Source organism: Calonectris borealis, chromosome 2 (assembly GCF_964195595.1).
Source record: "Calonectris borealis chromosome 2, bCalBor7.hap1.2, whole genome shotgun sequence".
NCBI lineage: Eukaryota > Metazoa > Chordata > Aves > Procellariiformes > Procellariidae > Calonectris > Calonectris borealis.
Window position 1 is genome coordinate 150811593 of NC_134313.1, and position 19041 is coordinate 150830633.

At 39.1% G+C, this 19041-nt stretch overlaps 1 protein-coding gene across 13 annotated transcripts in view; it reads left to right on the forward strand.

Moving 5' to 3' along the window:
- MLLT10 (MLLT10 histone lysine methyltransferase DOT1L cofactor) overlaps positions 1-13031 on the forward strand; it is a 130559-nt gene extending 117528 nt beyond the window's left edge. For 9 of the 13 annotated variants that reach the window (XM_075143916.1, XM_075143919.1, XM_075143923.1 and 6 more), the window contains 6 exons: positions 1854-2042; positions 2440-2528; positions 2654-3015; positions 8076-8178; positions 8943-9155; positions 11372-13031. In XM_075143916.1, the coding sequence (XP_075000017.1) occupies positions 1854-2042; positions 2440-2528; positions 2654-3015; positions 8076-8178; positions 8943-9155; positions 11372-11440 (1025 nt within the window). In that variant the 3' untranslated portion in view covers positions 11441-13031. Of the gene's footprint in view, positions 1-1853; positions 2043-2439; positions 2529-2653; positions 3016-8013; positions 8179-8942; positions 9156-11371 lie in introns of those variants that run through there. The other 4 variants (XM_075143917.1, XM_075143926.1, XR_012672711.1 and 1 more) reach the window with 3 other exon arrangements.
- Positions 13032-19041: the final 6010 nt, after the last annotated feature.

Genomic DNA, 19041 nt, shown 5'->3' on the forward strand with positions numbered 1-19041 from the left:
TTTATTACTGCTTTTCTTAACTCTGTTATTCAGAACTGCCATTCAGTGCTTGTCCAAGAATTTTAAAAAAACTTATTTTCTGCTGTGAATAGAAATACAACTGTAGTGTATCATTGTAACATAGTTCTTAATGCAGAACATGGCTTCAGTAGATTACAAAAGAGTTCTCTATAATTATCTACATTTTTATGGATGGGGAAATTGTGTCATGCAAGAGGAAGTGACTTGCAGATCCAGCTGGTCGGTTGCAGAGTTTGGAAATGAATTCTGGACTCTTAGATCCACTACTGTAAATAGTATAGCACAGTTCCTCAGTTTGCTTTATATTGTGTGATTATAAATTGGCGTAATAATTTTTTATTGTTATAGTTTTCATTTTTAAATTCTAAACTAATTCTCTTGCTGTTTTAAAAAAATACTTACAAATGTTAGGCAGGTGTCCTACTGGCCTTTCGTATCTTTACTATGCTCTGCATTTCTGGTGAAATTCTCAAAGCAAGCAAATCATTATTTTCCCAAGTTATGTTTAATAGAGTGGAATAGTCGAAGAATGAATACATTAAAAGCATAAGTGATGAGTAGATCACTTGGTTCTCCATATTCAACAATATATCAGTATGAAAGACAATGATTGAATACATTTAAAAAAATGTTTTTAATACCAGGTTAGGGTTTCTGTTATATTTTATTGAACATACTATTCCTCATGTTGGTAGTGTAAAGTGGTATCTAGTTGGTATTTTTATGAATGGTATTCTGACAAAAATGCTAATTGTGAGGAAATTCATGCAGGGATAATCCTTTAAACATGATAGCTGGAGGACAGGTTTAGCTAAGTCTTACTGCATCTCATTTGGGCTCACTGAGGGTTCCTTTGTATGTTCTTGAAGAGGAGGGATAAAAGCTAAATCCTTGGGAAATGACCAGATGTGCCTATACCAGTAGACTTATGTCTGTAGTAGGCCCAGAGGTCATGTTAAACAAATACAATTTAGAATTAAAAAAAAATGGCTATCCCTGTGGCTTTACAGTCACACTCTAGTACTAGTTGGGAAATCCAAGTTCTGAAACCAAATCACAGTTTGAGAAAACTGTGCTTGGTAAAAATCAGGTTAGTACAGACGATGATGCCCTTTTTCTGCAAAAATGGGGTGGTAACTGCAGTGCTCACACAGTGCTCCCTGCTGGGTGATTTGTAGATAGCCGCTCAAATGAGAGCTCCTGCTCACAAGGTGTGTCATGATAACTTCACGCTGGATGACTTTCTTTTTCATTGTTTCTGCACGTCTGTGATTCACTGTACAGGGCGTTAAAGCAGAAAAACTCCCTTTTCACTAACTTGCTTGTTTTTACATAAATGTTGTCGATCGGCTGTATTGTTAGTTGAATGCATATTTGTCAAACTTTTTCTGTGTTGATAATGTTTAAAATTTCTAATACTGCAGCTGAAATAGATTTTTCCCAACTATGCAATTAACTTGTGCTACTAAAATAATACTATTTTTATATTCTGGTTTGGGGATAAGTTATCATGTACTGCTGTTTGCTTAAAATGAATGTCAGCTCTAATGACACGACTTTATCTGTATTTAAGCCAGGGTGTAGATATATTGCAAAATTACTATCACATGCTACGTACTTTTTTCTGCACTTGAAATTACACAAAATCGATCCTAAACCTCTCCACTTAAAGTCAAATTTCTGTAATGTATCTCTCAGTAATAACTTTATTTATATTTTCACATATGACTTAATGCTAGTCTTAAATTGTAATACAGAAATTAAAAAAAATGAAGATGTTATTCATTCTTTGAATGTGGTTGTGAAAGATAACATTTGCATTTTTACCTTAGTTTTAGGAATGCTTAAATCATTACACCAACTTCAGGTTGAAAATAGGCGGTTAGAAGAACAGATAAAGAATCTGACCGCTAAGAAGGAGCGGCTTCAGCTACTCAATGCACAGCTTTCGGTGCCCTTTCCAACACTATCTTCAAATCCTAGCCCTTCTCATCAAGTACATGCCTTTCCAGTACAAGCAGGTAAGTAGAGTATTAAAGTGTAAAAGTAATTCGAACATGTATTTATATGAAGTATCTGTTTCATCCATGTATGCCATTGATGGGAGATGCATATATATGTAGGATGAATATAGACTAAGTATTTGTTTGTGTGTTTAAAAGTCAATTGGAAGATTTATATGAACCATTACTACTTGTTTCAGTGCAGTTTCTTTTTTACTTCAGTCTGGAGCACATCTGTTTGAATCTATTGATTCACCAATTATTTAGTTAATATTTTACTATTCAGCAATGATTTTAAGGTTGACTTTACATTTTCTGTGTTTACCTTTTTCATTATTTTGAAATAATTACTCTGAATTTTTTTACATGTTACAGAAATTTAACCACTGTGTGTTTTTTGAAATAATTACTTTAGCACCTAGCACTGATTCCTTGAACAGCAGTAAAAGCCCTCATCTGGGAAACAGTTTTTTACCAGACAATTCTCTTCCTGTATTAAATCAGGTAATTTTTATTTGTTTCTTCTAAACTTAAACTTGTTACAAGTTAACTCATCATAGTCCTTGCATTGTGCTGTTAGGTGAAATTTTATGCAGCTGAGGGGGTTTTGTTGTTTGTTTTTACACCAGGAGATAACCTCCAGCGGACAAAGCACCAGCAGTTCATCAGCTCTTTCCACTCCACCACCTGCTGGGCAGAGTCCAGCTCAGCAAGGCTCGGGAGTCACAGGAGTTCAACAGGTCAATGGTGTGACAGTGGGGGCACTAGCTAGTGGTATGCAGACTGTAACCTCCACCATTCCTGCAGTGCCTGGTGTGGGTGGAATAATTGGAGCACTGCCAGCCAGCCAGCTGGCAATCAATGGAATTGTAGGGGCTTTAAATGGGGTAATTCAGACCCCAGCAACAATATCACAGAACCCTTCTCCTCTCACTCATGCAACTGTGCCACCCAATGCAACGCATCCTCTGCCAACCACGTTAAATAACAGGTAAGAATTTGCTGATTTTTGTTTTTCCTGATAGTGCTTGCTGTTCTTCAGTTTAACTATTTTTTAACTGTCTTATTCAAAAGGTCCTGTTTTCTTCCTTAACCTGTAATTGTCAAACTGGGTTCTGCTCCTGAAAGTAAGAAGGCATTTAATGGAAGCACGAATAGTCAAGTTAAAGAAAAGATGTTTTCTGTTTAGCTGTTGGGAATCCTAGTGTCCATTGATTCCTGTTCTTTAATCAAGTCACATTTCCAAACAAATGTCATTATGTAAATGTGCTTCAGCTCTTTTTTTTTTTAGTTCAGAAAACAATATTCTTTGTCCTGCGAATTGTTCTTCCATGATTAAAGTAGCACTGGAAAAGCCACCATTTGTTGCAGTAAGAAGGGGGGAGGAGGAGGAGAACACTATATGGTCGTGTAATTAAAGGTGTAATAGGCATAACTAACCAGAGTAGTGGTACAGTTGCATGGTGTTTTCAGTTCTCTGCATCTGTGACTCCAAAGATGGCAAAATTATTTTTTCAAGTGGTATTCCTAAGGATTTTTAAATGCATAAAAAGATCCACATTTGTGTATTCGTAACAGCCCTCCCCCAAAAACCAGGTATTCTCAGTAGCATAAACTGCTGCTGCTTGAGTTGCAAGGCAAATGGGTAACAAAAGGAGACAGCTGCTTTCCAGGAAGGGGAATGGACTGCTTGGTCTGGAAGTATTTTGGGTTAGAGCAGAGTCTGGGCTAACTCATTCTCCCCGCTCCCCTTCCCCCCACCCCTTGTATTGTCCTTCGCTTAGGAAGGAGAGCTACGGTTCTATGTAGAAAGAAATGCCTGCAAATAGGGAGTAGATTACTTGTTTTTAAGTAGAGTTTATTTCTGAAGATTATGGTGGATTACCCACCAAAAAAGGCGCATGTGATTGGAATGATGCAAGGGATCCCTGGTTTTGTAGCTGCTTCTTCCAGTTTCTTTCCTTGCTGTTTGTTTGGCAGCTCCTGAATGTTTGTGTGCAGTATCATTGTGTGGTATTGCTTCAATAGGCTCGTAAAACCTGATACTTCCAAGTGTATCGGTTGTTTTGATGTGCTATTATATTTTACTGAGGAGGTTATATTTTTCATAGTTTATATCATATATGAACATAACATTTCATACGTTAAACAAAAGACATTTTATTAATGAAAAGTTATCTTCTTTATTGAGTATCAGAGGTCTGCTGAAAACACAAGAATTTTGCATTACTCTCCTCAGCAGTGTGAGGAGGAGTGAGAAATATTAGACAAAGACAATAATATTAACCAGTTGTATAATGCTTTCCACTTTCAGGTAATGCCAAAATATACCAGTCATGTTGCTGTTGTCTCATATGATTTTGTCAATGCACTGATTATTTATTTCTGACTTTTTATATTGCAGAAGTTCTTTTGTCCCCCCCTTTTTTTTTTTTTATATCCATCTTTGCTGCTCTTGAGTGTGTAGCCTAGTAGTAGACTACTCCAGTTCATGCAGAATACTGCAACTAGTATCCTGTTCATGAGCTCTCATTCTAACTTTTACCATGGTCTGGAATACTCCAATGATTCCCTATTTTCTGCTACAAGAAACTTATGATGTACAACTCTGCCAACATTTCCATTTTTTTATTTCTATTCTTGCATGATCTCTTTCTGCACTGCTCCGTCAATAATACTAATTTAAAATTAATATTAATTTTAACTTAATGTTTATTTTAAATTTAAAATTGCACTTTTCACACAATTCTCTGCTTTATTGATCTCATCCAGATGATTTGCTGGGCTCCCTTCCTTTTGAGGTGTTTCACAATTGCCCCCATTTTCTGTGAGTTTTCAGTATTTCTGGTTGTATATTTAGAGGAAAAAAGTTCAGGCCGAGCAAGCACTAATGCTAATTAGTGCTAATATGATTTTAACAATGACATGTACATTCCTCATTCCTGTTTCTTCCATTACAAGTGCTTCAGTGAAAAATACGAAAAAAAATTTCTGTTACTGGAACTAAGTTGTGAAGAGGCTCTGGGATGACTTTGAATGAAGGGGGTGGGGGGGGAAGTATTTTCCACTGGTTGAGATTATTGGTTCTGAAACTCTATGGGACATTGTTTGTTCCTGCCCCTCTTGAGTTCAATGCTGTTTCAGTGGCACCTAGTTGACTATTTCTTTAATATCAAATTCTTCTAGGCATCACCACTCCTTGAACTGCGTAAGTGGGAGGGTTAAATGGTAACAAGCACAGGCAGGCATGGAGGTTTGCTAACACGCTGTTGCGAGCTCTCCAAACCTGATGATGGTGATCAAGATTGGAGCTGGCTTATATCAGTATTCTCACGGTGATGGAAAGTCACATGAGAACTCAGCCCTACTTTCTAACCTTTTTGTATTTTTCTGTACTTAAAAGACTTCCCAGATGTTCCTGTAAGTTGCTACTTACAGTAACTTCCCAAGCTTCAGAATCTGTTCAGACACTTTCATGTGAAAAATAGCTAGATTATTCACCAATACATGAAGACTTTTTTATACATATTGTCCTTATTCACATGAGCTCTTTAACTGTGGGACATAGGGAGGTGAGAAAACACTCATCTGCATGCTGCTGTTTGAGAGAGTTTCAAATTGTAGGTAAAAGAGCCTACGTTCATTTGGCAGAGAAAAAGACTCGATCCTTTTCTGGGAAGAAGATGGCTTAATATGGATGATTTGAGGAAAAAGATAGGATTGTTTCTTTACATTCTCACAACCAGAGAAGACCATAGGATAGAGAGTTTCAGACTGATCGTATACCTTTTAATGAGAAGCTAAAAAGGATTACCTTTACATTCCAAGCTGATCTGATTTAGGGAAAGCTCTGTGGTGAAATCCAGTGAACTGCCTCTTCTGGGAAGCTCGAGAGCTGCAGCGTTTTGTCTTCTGCGGTTAGGTTTTGTTTCTAGATGCTTAGATCTCAGCTGCTGGCTGAGGGTATTTTCTTTCAAGTGCCAATGTAGAGCAAGAGAGGAAGACAGAGTGGATAAAGAGAAGGGAGAATAACAGCAGAAAAAAGAAGTGCAAAGGTAAAACATGATATAGGAAAAAAGAAAGAATGGGATAAAAGAATGAAAAAACAGTGGACAAGATTCATTCCAGTATAGCAGAATACAGAAAAAGTGAAGTTAAAACAGAAGAAGTAAGTAATGGTAATATTAGTCAAACTGAAGGTACTTATTTTTTGCAGTTGCAAATATTTTCAATACATTTGAATTTAAAGCTTTTTGAAATAATTTCAATTAATTGATGAGTGTCATCGATTGAAAGTCAAACATATACACACTTCTAGCTTATGTTAGGCCTGAGTTTTCCTGTTGTAGCTCAGGAGGAAAACCTAGGAGTTCCCTTGGATAGGTGAAGTGTCATCTCTGTTTTCATCAACAATCAAACAAACATTGCTAGGAGTTATTGGGCATAAATAGAATGGTGTTATCCATTTTGTGTTTGGTCACATTAAATCCCTGGTGTGTGTGCAGCTGGAATATTATGTGCAGTTCTGATTATACAGTTTCAGAAAAGGATACAATACAAGGAAAAAGCAGTACACCAAGAATAATCAGAGGCAAAATGGTTTGCAAAGGACCAGTAGAATTGGTTTCTTGGCTAGGGAAAAGGACCATTGACAAGAGGTTTGAGAACCAGGAAAGTGGTAGAAATTATAGTAATGGATGTTGTGAAGTAGATGATGGGAAATAGTAAATGCAGCCCAGCACGTGTTTCCCATAGCATTGAGGCCATCCAATGAAGTATGAAACAAAGTTTATGTGTTGCTTGCCCTGTCCCAGCAGTAGAGAATGGTGATGCTATGGGTATTTTCATACTGGCTGGTTAATACAAAGTAAATGTCAAAGTGATCACGGAGCCAGGCTACAGTATGCTAGCTACTGTAGAAAGGCAAGATAAATATTGTGTCCTGAAGAGCTAAATGGTTGTAGCCTAACTGTGCGGATTTGTGGCGATTTAAGTTAATTTAATTCCTTACTACCAATCACAACTAGCAATCCTGTCATCCTGTTGGTCATCCTACGCACACCTTCTTGCTGGTACTAGTGCTTGTGCATTCACACAATAACCTCATCTACATTAATAATCTTTCAGTGTGTTTCGTACTGGCTTAGGTTTCGGCTCCATTCCCACGAGATGCAGCTCATTGTGCAAGAGCTAGTGCAAGGGGAAGAGACAAAAATGAAAGGGAAATACTTAACCTTTCAATAGCGGGGTAAACCTATCATGAAACTACACTTCAATAATTCAGTGGGTGTTTTAAACTAGTAAAAGCTAATCCTGGTACCAAAAGAGTACATCCAGCTGTCTTCCTGGTCTTCTATTCCAAAACCACCCTTGTTCATGCTGTTGGTCTTGCAGTGAACTGGCATAGCTGAAGAAACCCTTTATTTCCAGACCAGTTGTCAGCTGGATCAGTTCCCTGCAGAAAATGTTTCGTAGGCATGAAAATAGGGACTAATAGCTAAGCAGTAGGCAAGTGCAGAGGCAGCCTGCTTCATTCCAGGGCAGTATCAGTTGGTCCACTTCAAGGCTGAATGTGTTTGCTAAATTACAGACAAGGTATAGGCAATAGTGATAGATTTGAATATAGCAAAAGATGAGAATTAGAAGGAAACCAAGGCAAAGTAAATGCTAGTTAACTAAGCATTAAAGGTTGGCAAGAGCTGTCTTATAATATAAAAATCTGACCTTTCTGTATGAAGTATTTGAAAAATGTAGAAATGGTAATTATTATCTGAGTTTAAAATAATGTGCATGTAGTAGACTTACGTTATAGGCAAGGTGTTGCTGTTGCTCAGCATAAATGAGACTGGGGGTGGTGGTGCTAAAGTCTAGGTACGTATCAAAAAATGCAACTGGACAGACAGACAATTTAATATTTGACTGTATGCAACCAAAATGCTAAATAGGAACTGTCTATTTATATACATCTTTTCTTTGTTTCAATGGAAAGCTGGAGTAAAAAGTTCCCATACTTTCATATAAACTACAGTATTATCCTGTCAAACCCTACAGTGCCTCAGGACTAGGATTACTTCCTGACCAACAGAGACAACTTCTACTCCATCAACAGCACCAGCAATTTCAGCAATTACTAAGTACCCAGCAACTCACATCAGTAAGTTTTCCAGTTAATTAAGATTTATTCTTCTGTTGTATTCTAAGGCATAGATAAACTCCTCACCCTAATATAAATACTAGAAATGTGTTTAACTGGATATTACAGGTTTTGATAGTCTTTTAGCTTTTCAGTTGCTTCAACCTTTTTGGATGATAGTCATGCTAAATTACAGGATATTATTGGGCTGTGTGTATTGCTAGAAAAATTGTTCCCTAGTGCCTTCAGTCCTATTTTGTCCCGTGTGGACATGCTGGCTTGTGTCTCTCGGCATCGGCTGTGGGCAGCAGAGTTTGGGACCACGTATGGATTCTAACAATTCCTAAGCTATTCTCCAATTCCACTAGGATTCTAGCAAAAGATTTTTGGGTATCATCTTATGAACTGTCTTTGCTCTGCCTTGCAGTATACATGTAGTTCATTAGGTAACTGGTTTAACTATTTGTATTGTGTAGTTTTAGTACTTTGACAAACATGGTTTGCTATTCTTCTCAGGTATGTTTCTTCTGATAGAGGCCTGATGAAGCCAGCAGGCTTAGCTGAACTTCTGCTGAGCTACTGATTTCAGGAAATTTTATAGGCACTTTCTTCCCTTTCCCACAGTCTCGTGGAACTTCGTTCGTGTAACGTAAATTAGCTGGGATCAGGTTAAGGGTTGCACTGACTGAAGATTTGGATAAGCAAGAACCCAGGGAGGAGCTATTTTCAGTAACTAATTCTTGATATTTTTTTTTTTTCTCCTCCCTCTCCTTGTATTACTCAAGGAACAACATCAGGCCCTTTTGTATCAATTAGTACAGCAACAACATCACCACCACCAACACCATCAATCTGAAGTACAGCAGTTGCAGATTACTGGAGGAGCACAGATACCCATAAACAACTTACTTTCAGGCACACAGGCCTCACCACTTAATGCAGCTACTACCAACCCATTCCTTACAATTCATGGAGATAACGCAGCTCAGAAGGTGACAGTAAGTATATTTCTCACCTCATTTTCAATGTAGTACCTCCATGAGGTAACTAAAAGATACGAAGCAAGTTATGTGCCTATATTCACAACTCAAGGATGGTGGATTTTTTCTTTGTTTTATTTTCTTTTTCTTGAGCCTTGGGCTGCACTTAATGAGGTTCAGAACTGTGAACTTGTAGTCACTTACACCTAACCTGTCTGCTGCACACTCCTGCTTCCGTGGATGAGGACACCAATCCAGTGACCCTTGCCTTCCTCTTGTCATTGCAACTGCAGCCCTAGTCCTCCTCGCTCCACCTTCTTCCCCAGCTTTGTGTCCACTATTTTGTAGATCATTCCTTTTATCACCTTACTTGAAGAGTTTGTCCTGGCCAGGCCTCAGGCACTGTGGAGCTGCAGAGATTAGTTGATGACTTGAGAGATGAGGGTCCCGTTGCCGGGAAGGTGAAATACATATTAGGAGAATGGGCTACGTGTATCTTGGTTCTGGCGTGGGAAGATGAGGCTGTACCCTAGGAGGCTGAGCAACTCCTTTGCTTGACAGAGTAATAAAACCTTTCCCAGACAGATAAGGAAACACGACACAATTTTCTGGCAGAGATGTTCCATCATCTTCAGCATTTGCCCGTAACCTCCATCCCCAAGACAGGAATTCTTTCTTCTAGGAGTCAGAGAATAGATTTCATTCTCTAAGGGTCGTGCAACTAAGATAAGAGAGGATGAAGGGAAGGAGCATGTGGAACTTGCAAAAACAAAGGATGAGTAGAGCAGGAAGAAGAAGTTCCAGTATTCCTTGGAGAAGACATCAAGTGGCAGTGGTAGTGATAAAAGGGAAGCGAGTCTGCAACAGCAGGTGGGAAGAGTTTGGGGCTAGATACTTGTCCCCTCTCCACTCCCCACCCTCAAAACCTCCTAAAGCTACTTTAGGGGCACAGTGGTGGAGAAGGACTCAGGCAGCTGGGCTTTTGTGGTGTTTCCCAAACATAAAGTGAGACACAAAACATAAATGATGAATTTTCAAGACAGTTTTCCTGGAAACAGCTCCCTTCCATTCAAAAAATACGAGCTTTTACTTTTTTTAAGCTTTGGGCATGGTCATTGTCACGATGTTGCATGATGTTGTTCTGATGTTGCAACCGTACTGCAAACTGCAGGACTCCAGTAAGATCACGTTCTTTCCTGGTCACTGAATGTCAGAGCAGAACCGCTCTATCACAGGGATTTGCTCAATGCCTTGCCTTCATTTAGGAATGTTCACAATTTGTTCTAGTATGTTTAAAATTTATCTCCCCTCATTTTCTAAAAATTAGTAGTGAATGGAATGGAGACCCTGTATTTGGTTTGCATCAGAACAAACTATTCTATATGTGACCTTATTTTGAATTTTTTGAAATGGCTATTACTAGGTTTAGACAGCGTGACCGGGCAGCACTAATACATTTTACAAATATGCTGTTACAATTTTAGTTTTTGTTCTTATAACAGTTAGCTGTAAACAATTCCAGGAAATCTCAGAACATCTTTTGAACAAAACCCTTAGAAATAAATTTCTTATGAAATTGCTTTTATTTTTTTTTTTAAAGGTTAGAATTGAGGCGGATTGCGTTGGATTGTTGAACTATTTTAATCCAGAAAGAATTTTTAATAAATTCTCTATTTGCCTAAAGTTTGAATGTTTTACTCTCATTTCCAATTGGAACAGGTTTTCAAGTGTTTCTGAATGCTCAGTGAATGAGGTTTTTGCTCAGTCCTGTTCAATACTTGCAGGAAATGTCTTTGTAGCAATTTATGGAAGAAGGATAATCATGACGGGGGCAAAATGGAAATTGTATTTCTATTCTGATGGAGAAGGGTAGATTTCAGCCTTCTCCAGTGGGTAGAACGTAGCAGAGGTCACCTGGTATTTGTCTTGACTGTCATGTGGTTCTAAGGAGAGACCAACAGCCAGGAACAGAAAGTCTTGCTGGAATGAAAGTAGAAGCAAAACTGGTGTTTTCTAATGCTAGCTGTGATGAACTTAGTATGAGTTGATTCGATGTAGGACTACTCCTTTAATTATTCTTTCCTTTCTCACTTTTTATTCTACAGTACATGATTATTCTTTACAATGCAAAAGTTACTATTTAGATAGCTCTAGTAAATGTACCTCGTCTGCTTTGTCATTTGTTTGAATTTAATTTTACTTAACTCTGTATTTTATAATCTGATTTTTAGAAGTATTTTCTCTTACACAGAGGCTCAATGATAAAACTGGACCAGTTGCGTCAGAGAAGAGTTGACATTTGAATGATACTTGAGAACTGCATGTCCTGCTGTTACAGCACTTCATCTGGCTGCAAACTGCAGTTTTCCTTTCTGCAGATCGAAGAAATGCAACAAGGAACTCTTACTGCACAGCAAAAGGTTAATAATTTTCATAAGGATATTTTTGGTAGGCTTTCATTTGCTTTTTGTTGCACTAAAATGGATGTACTTTTTAATGTTTCAGACTGTGAAATAGATAAAACTCTGCAAACCGTAATTATTTTGTCAATATGATGGTACTAAGTACAAATTCAACCATAGAAAAACATATACTTGACTCTTCAGTCCTAACCTTATAAATTTAAAGACTAGTAAACTGTCTGCAGTCATGCATTACTTTGGTTTCAGAGCAGTAGTTTTAAAACAACCAACCAACCTACCCCAACCCGAGCCAGTCTGATCTTCTGCTGCAGTTGCAATATACCCTCCTAGACTAAGCTTGTAATGGCAGCCTGGACTTGCTGTTTGTCATTTCTTTTTTACGCACCTGTTTTGAAACCTGACTCCTAAGGGAATCCATTTCTGAACTTTTTATTCCTTTAAATTCCTGTTGTTATATAGTGGGAGTTTTTCCTGAGTAAGAATTACAGTATGAAATCCAAAGTTTATTAATTTTGGTGTAGGTTTTAGGGTTCTGAGGTTTTTAAAGGAACCAGTTTGGTTCCAGTGACAAAGTTTCCTTACCAGATGAGAAGGCCACACTGGAAGAAGTACGTGTAGTGTTTGGCCTAAACCAAGTGCCTGTTGCTACCTCCATTTTGTTGAAATGGCTGCAAACAGCTGATCATGCACTAGATGTGTCCTCGTTAGCAGCGGGAATATTCTGTGTTGCACCAGCAGCCTTGTTGTTCTGCCTTTCCTAGAGGTGTTTATACCACTGTAGATAGCTCAGGCAGATTGTTACCTGGGTCACTTTTCGCTAATAAATTACCAAAAAAGTGAGTTAATATTTCCCACTGAAATTTACAAGTGGTTGAAACGGGTGAACTCGTGTTACAACACTTCCGACGGTAGCTGATTTCATGGCGTGAGTCTATGCAGTATGGTGAAGGATAGTTTAAATGGGGGTAATCACCACTAATCAATATTAAGGTGGGAATTATTAGAGGAAAAGACCCAGCTGTAATTAGACCTCCACTGTGTACTTATTTGGAAGAACATGTTAATTCTGCAATATGTTTCTTAGTTAAACATTGCACAGTTCTTACCTCATTTCTGTAAATAAAGTTTTGTGAATCTGTTTTGTATTGTGAAGAATTCATAAGAAAACATTGATATTTTGATTTGTAATATTTCTAATTAGTAGATTTAATTGCAAAAGTAAAAATAATTTATTTTTATATGTTCTGGGGAATTTTTTAAAAATGTCACAAATCACTTTTGTAGATACTTTACAAAAGCAAACCAGTGGTTTATTTTACTTACTCAACACACTGGTGGATATTCTGTAACAATTTGTACAAAAGGTAAGATGGAAATGTGCTGTTATTTTGACTAGATGTAAAATTCCAAGTGTATGAAAAGATATGTACAAAGCTTTTGTTAATAAACTTTAATAATGTTTATAGTTGTATACTGCTTGTGTGAATGTGAGTCTTGTAGAAGAATGGAATGTTTCTATTGACATGACAGGAAGGATTTCAATTGCACATGGCCACTAAAATTTATTACAACAAATTTTTTAAAATGTTTCTTACATAGATTTTTGCTTTCAAGAGACACTGATGCAGCTGCAATACTGTCCAGGGACACTTGTGCTGACTGCATGTAAATGTCCAGTCGCAGCCCTGTGCCATAGTCTGATGTCAGAGGTTTTTGCTTTCATCCTTCAAAGAGAAATTACTGTGAAATTGCAGGAGGAGGAGTGAGCTGTTGCTCTAATGGCCCCAGTTCATTTTGAAATAACTTGGTGAGAGGACTGCGGAGACGGGACCGGTTCGTTATCTACGCAGTGCCTGTGTCAAGGTGATTGAGGCCTTTGGTTGTTGCTGTAATTTTTGTATTGTATTTTCTGTAAAACCAGCTCAGTGTTTTTCAGAAACTTTGCTTGTTGTCCCTGGGGGGGGCGTGGTAAACACACAGCTGAACTCCTGGTCTTTTATTTCCCAGGCAGCAAGGAGGGACTTGACCCTTCCCGTACTGTCACTTGAAGATAAAATGTGAGGTTTGTGGTAGCAGGGGGTTTGGCAGGCAAGGGCTCCCTCACCATTTTTAGCCCCTTGCTCGTCAGGTGCAGCTTTTGGAATAAGCAGCAGGAAGATGGTGCTGCCATCGGCCTATGCCATGTGTCTTGTTCCATCTGCTCAAGTCCTGGGCATTGAATATTTGTGTTTTATTTCCAAATGGGGAAAACTGGAGTCCTGAGAGAAGATCAGTAAATGAGCAAGCTCAGAACTAACAGCAGGGGACTGCGAACCATCATCTGGCACAGCTGGGGGCATCACTACCCCCCACCCTCCCACCTGCTGGATGGTGCCTCAGCCATCAGGGCAAGAAAAAACCTCCTATGTTCTAGGGGTGGTTGATGAATGTTTTATGCTATGAGGTGAAGAGGCTCGGAAGATGAGCTGAACAGAAGGCATTTCTACTGATTAAAGCTGTGCACCGTCTAGACAAGTTCTAGAACTGGGTACCATCTTTCTTCTGGCTCTGTTGGGCATTGACTATTTGTTACTTAATGCTAAGAAGGAAGAGTACATAGCACATATGTGCTGGGCCACTGGACTTGTACTTCGTACTGCTAGACCTGCAGGTGAGGGGGAAGAAAAGCCCAATATGCCCGCAGCACCAGGCCTCCAGGGAATCCCAAGTCCCTTCTACTGGAGTCAGGGACTGGAGGGTTACACTGCTGCTGCTTTGTTCATGGACCTAAGATGAATCTAAAAACTTGACCTTAAGTCACCTTGCTCCTATTGGAGCAGTACCACAGTAACCAGTAGAAGGGGTAAGTCCTGCTTTTCCTTGTGTGTTTATTTGAGAGGGACTGCCTAAACTCTGGTATGAGGCGCCTGGTAAGGTGTAGAGAAGCATGAAGGGGGGAAAGTTGGAAGTACTGGTGAGATCGTCAAATTTGGGACATTCTTAAAATTTCAGCTTGTTAGAGATTGGTGCCAGAAACCCAACATAGCAGTGGATGTTTTACTGTACTCGTAGTCCTGATGGACCAACAATCAACAGCAGGGAAATAATGAAAAGGACAGTTCTGACATCTAAACAAAAATTCAGTTCACTAGCCCTGTAAAGGAAGAGACCACATCAAAGCCAAGTTCACGTGAGGGCCAGATGCAGTCAAAACCAACCTTGTTTCAATGATTTTGCAGATCCCGACATCAAAGATGATGGTCTGTGGCTGATTTGGCACCAGTTCAGTAGAGGCCAACACTGCCGTCCCTGTGGAATGCCTCTGATGCCAAAGCCGCCCAAGCCACTACGCAGGTCCCTGGGAGCCGAGTGGCGGGTTCCCAAGCCACCCTCAAATGCGTCGGGAGCCGCTCTGGGTTCAGGGTCAGGAGAGCAGCACAGACGACACGACCGCATTTCAGGAGAGTTTCATGTTAACAGGCTTTTGAACTTTCTGCTGTTTTTTTCACCAAAAATTTAGCTTTACTGACAACAAAGACAACACACCTTATGGCTTACAGAGCCAACTAATCCTGGACAGCCTATGACACCTCAAATCCTGGTTTTATCAACTCCATCCATTCAAGCTGTGTTAGTAGGAGCTACTCTCAGCTATGTGATTATGTGACATTTAACTGACTGATTTTCTGGTGCCTGCTTTTCATAAGCTTCACTAAAATCTCACTGTTGGTTCTGCCTAAAAAAGCTCTCCTTTAAAGTCAAACACTCAATGTTTCTATTGTTTTCAGACTCTGTCATCTCATAAAGAAGTCACATTGCAAAATCTTCCCTGAAACAAATGGTTTTTTTTTTAATTAGTTCATACATTGTCAGCTGTAAAGTTGAGAATAATATAGTCCAAACAGATCTACAGGACACAGGAGAACAGCATCTGTTAGTCTGTCTTTGAGAACTAAACTCACCTAAATTAGAGCACTACTAACCTTTATAGTGTCTCAATCACACTCTACTCATTCACTTGTGTATGGTTGTCAGGCTATTATTTTACAAAAGCCTGATGCTTTAGCTTGGCATTTGAACTGTATCCTCAGCATGGTACAGTAATGCTACCCTCCCTGGCCAGTCTGCCCCAAATGCCCCTTTCCGTAGCATCTTGCCTATTCCATCAACAGGGACATGCAGAAGATGCTCAGAATAGACTCAGATCGGACTCATTTAAGTGCAATTGAAAGCTTTTCATGCACAAAGTTAGTTACAATGCAAAAGGCACTTTGAGGTACAGCTCACAACTGCCCAGGAAAGTAAAAATATTAACATTACTTGAAAAAAATCTGCACCCTGTGCTAGAACCAAAGTTGGAAGAAGTTGCTTAAATTCCAATCCTAGAGTGACCTCGATTTTCATGGACAGGAAGTTTTAGAAAAGCAGTAGCTTTGTTGGTGGATAACAGAACCATGAGAAAACAAAGCCTGGGTATTCTTATGGAGACTGGCTGCAGTTTCCCACTTCTCTGGAGAGCATCACATCTCACCTCAGTGATCACAGACTAGAGCTGCTGCCAAAAGGGCCTGCGGTCTCAGCATGCAAAAAAGACCCAGCAACCCCAGGAGAGGATCCTGAGAGAGCCTGAAGATCCTGGACGCCGTCCCATATCACCCTCCTCCCCACAGCCGAATGCAAAAGCCAACTCCTTTGGCCCCTGAGGAACGAAACTTGACATAAGAGTGGATGGTGCCCAGACAAAGCTTTCGCTACATGAAGGATCCCTCCTGCACGGTTATCTCTGAGCATGTGGTTGCAGGCATTAGATCCACCGCTGCTGGACACTGACTCACGTTCCTCATCCCAAGACCTACACTGCCAGACTGCTCAGTGTGAAACACCCTTCCAGTTCCAAATGACCCACCAGTGCATTGCAAAACCTTTCCAGTTGGGCCTGCCACCCGTTCATGGTGCAGTTCCACTGTGGAGGAGGCCAGTGCATTTCTCTTACACAGCCAGCTCGCCTCTACATTCAAGGCAGCTTGATTCTTCAAGCAATAAGGATGCACTGCATCAATTCACTTCCATCCAGGCATGAGCAGCACCTGTGATTAGACATTCACATCTACTGCTGTACTCAACCTGACAAGTGCGACACAATGACGTACAATCTTTGCCCATCCTTAAGGATCTTCCTTCAGATAAACTGTATTTGTCAGGAGCACTGCTTTAAGTTTCTCAGTATGAATGTTCTTACAGACAAAAAAGGAGAAAAAAGTTTCTTACCAGTAAGTGGTGCTCGTCCTTCTTCCTTAGACCCCCCCCCAGGGCGGAGAGAAGTTGAGGGTGTTGGGCAGGCAGTATGTAATTGCCACATACATACACACTAATGATATGGGCAAGTCTTGAGCAGGTACTCTTACACGTGTAAGTTTTTAAAGATTTCCAGTGATAAAGGTGTCAAAGTCCTCCCAAGTCCTTATTACATTTGCCACTGGATTTTTTTGCCCCAATATCTGACTAAACTATTTCTTGCTCCAAAGTGAGCCCATTATTATTCTTCATAGCCACAACAGACGTGTCAACAGTTCTGTATTAATTGCATCAGGGAGAGACAGAGATCACGCAAGTGCAAAGCTCTCCTTTTACATACCTGAAGATTTATTTCCCTCTCTAGTGTGGAGCAAATACCAACAATTCCTTCTGTCCTTCTAGCAAATCAGGCTTTGTAGACTTTGGATCATTCTCTTTGCTCTCTTCTGGATGGTCTGCGTCTTCCTTGAAGTGTGCCATACCAAACTGGGCACACCATTCCAGGTGAAGTCTTGTAAACCCAGCGTGGAGAGGAAAGATGACTCTCATCCCCACAGGCTATACTTTCCCCTTACTTGCTTTCTTTTTTTGAAATAGCAGAAATATTCCAATTACCAGTCTATTTTTTTCATGAACAATACATCTCCATTTGCTCGTTCTTCTACCCCAGCCCTAACAATGCTCCGCCAAGTTAATTTTCACCAATTCACCTAAGCATTTCAGCAGCTTTTCTTTGTAGCCATTTCAATTACCTTGCTTTACAGCTACAGTCATCTATCTTTGACTGTTCTGGATGACTAATACCTTTTTAAAGTTAGTATTTCCTGATATCTCTTGAAAATATCTCACTTAAGACGCTTCCTTCATAAGTGTGTTAGTAGCAGAGAATTACTATTTGATCAATTAGCACACACAGATCATAGCACAGCTTCTAAATATGTTTAGTTTCCAATGCAGTTAACCTGTGAAGTTCTCTGTGAAACAAAATTCAGATGCATTATTTTGTGTCTAGTGAAGTTTCCATAATATCATTGTTTCTCTCTACTAAGATGAATTTTTTATATGTGACAAAAAAAAAAAGAAGTTCCACTTGGTAAGGAACACATATGGAACACTGTTATCTGCCCTAAATACTTCTCCCTTAAAGTTTTATGGGAATGGGATGAAATTTTGTGAAATGCTGATCTGTCAGAAGCAACACAATTGGCAAACAGGTACTGGGGAAAATCAACAGTGTAAATGGCAGAAAGTTAACAGAGATTTTCAGCCACCAAGCTCTGATTTTGAGTTCAGATATATGGTCCTCTGATTTTTCATTTTAATTTTAAATTAAAGCTCAAAAACTTATTAGAATCCTGGTATTAAATCAGAATTTGAGTGGTAAATAATTCTTTAAAAAATGCAAGTCTCTAGTGTTTCTTGTAAAAGACTGATCACTGCTGTGATTTATTGATATAATTTACAGCCCATTAAGCACCCTTTATCCCAGCATTTTAAGCTTTGTATAACTTTTCCAAAATTATGAAAAACAAAATAGCAAATAATGAATAATAACCCTTATTACCTATTTTTCAAATATAAAATCAAACTACATTGAATCCAGGGTATACAAACCCCCCCCAAATATGAGAACTCTCAGCTCAATAATGTTAGCTTTTAAGTCCTATTCTGTAGTTAAAAACTGGTCATGAAGTATGTGTCTTAGATATCTTAATTAGAGACATTTAACGTTCTTACCCATTTCAACTTTACCAAATAACAGCACTACCAAATATCACTGTGTATTAGTCTCTAGAGTTGGTAAAAAAGGAATTATATTGCAAATGCATATAAATGTATGTGGATGTTAAGATTAGAAATACTGCTCATTTCAAAATATTGTTAGAGTGAATAGACATTTCATGTAGCAGCAGACATGCTTGTAAGCATATTGTCTTCAAGAAAGAAAAAAATATCGAGTGCAGAGTTCCATTACTCTCGTCCTTGCTTAACAGTTTCAGATCAATCCTCTTTTGCAAAACAACATTTAAAATTCTTTATATTCTGTATATTCATTAGCTGTAAACCTACCAGTTCTAGTATGCAATTATCAGTGTGGCTTCTCCTGAAGGTCCACTAATTTTTCAGACATTGTTATCGCACATCTGCATAAGCAGCTCTCCAACACAAAAATAGACCTTCATTCTTCAACACACAAAATAGTTAGG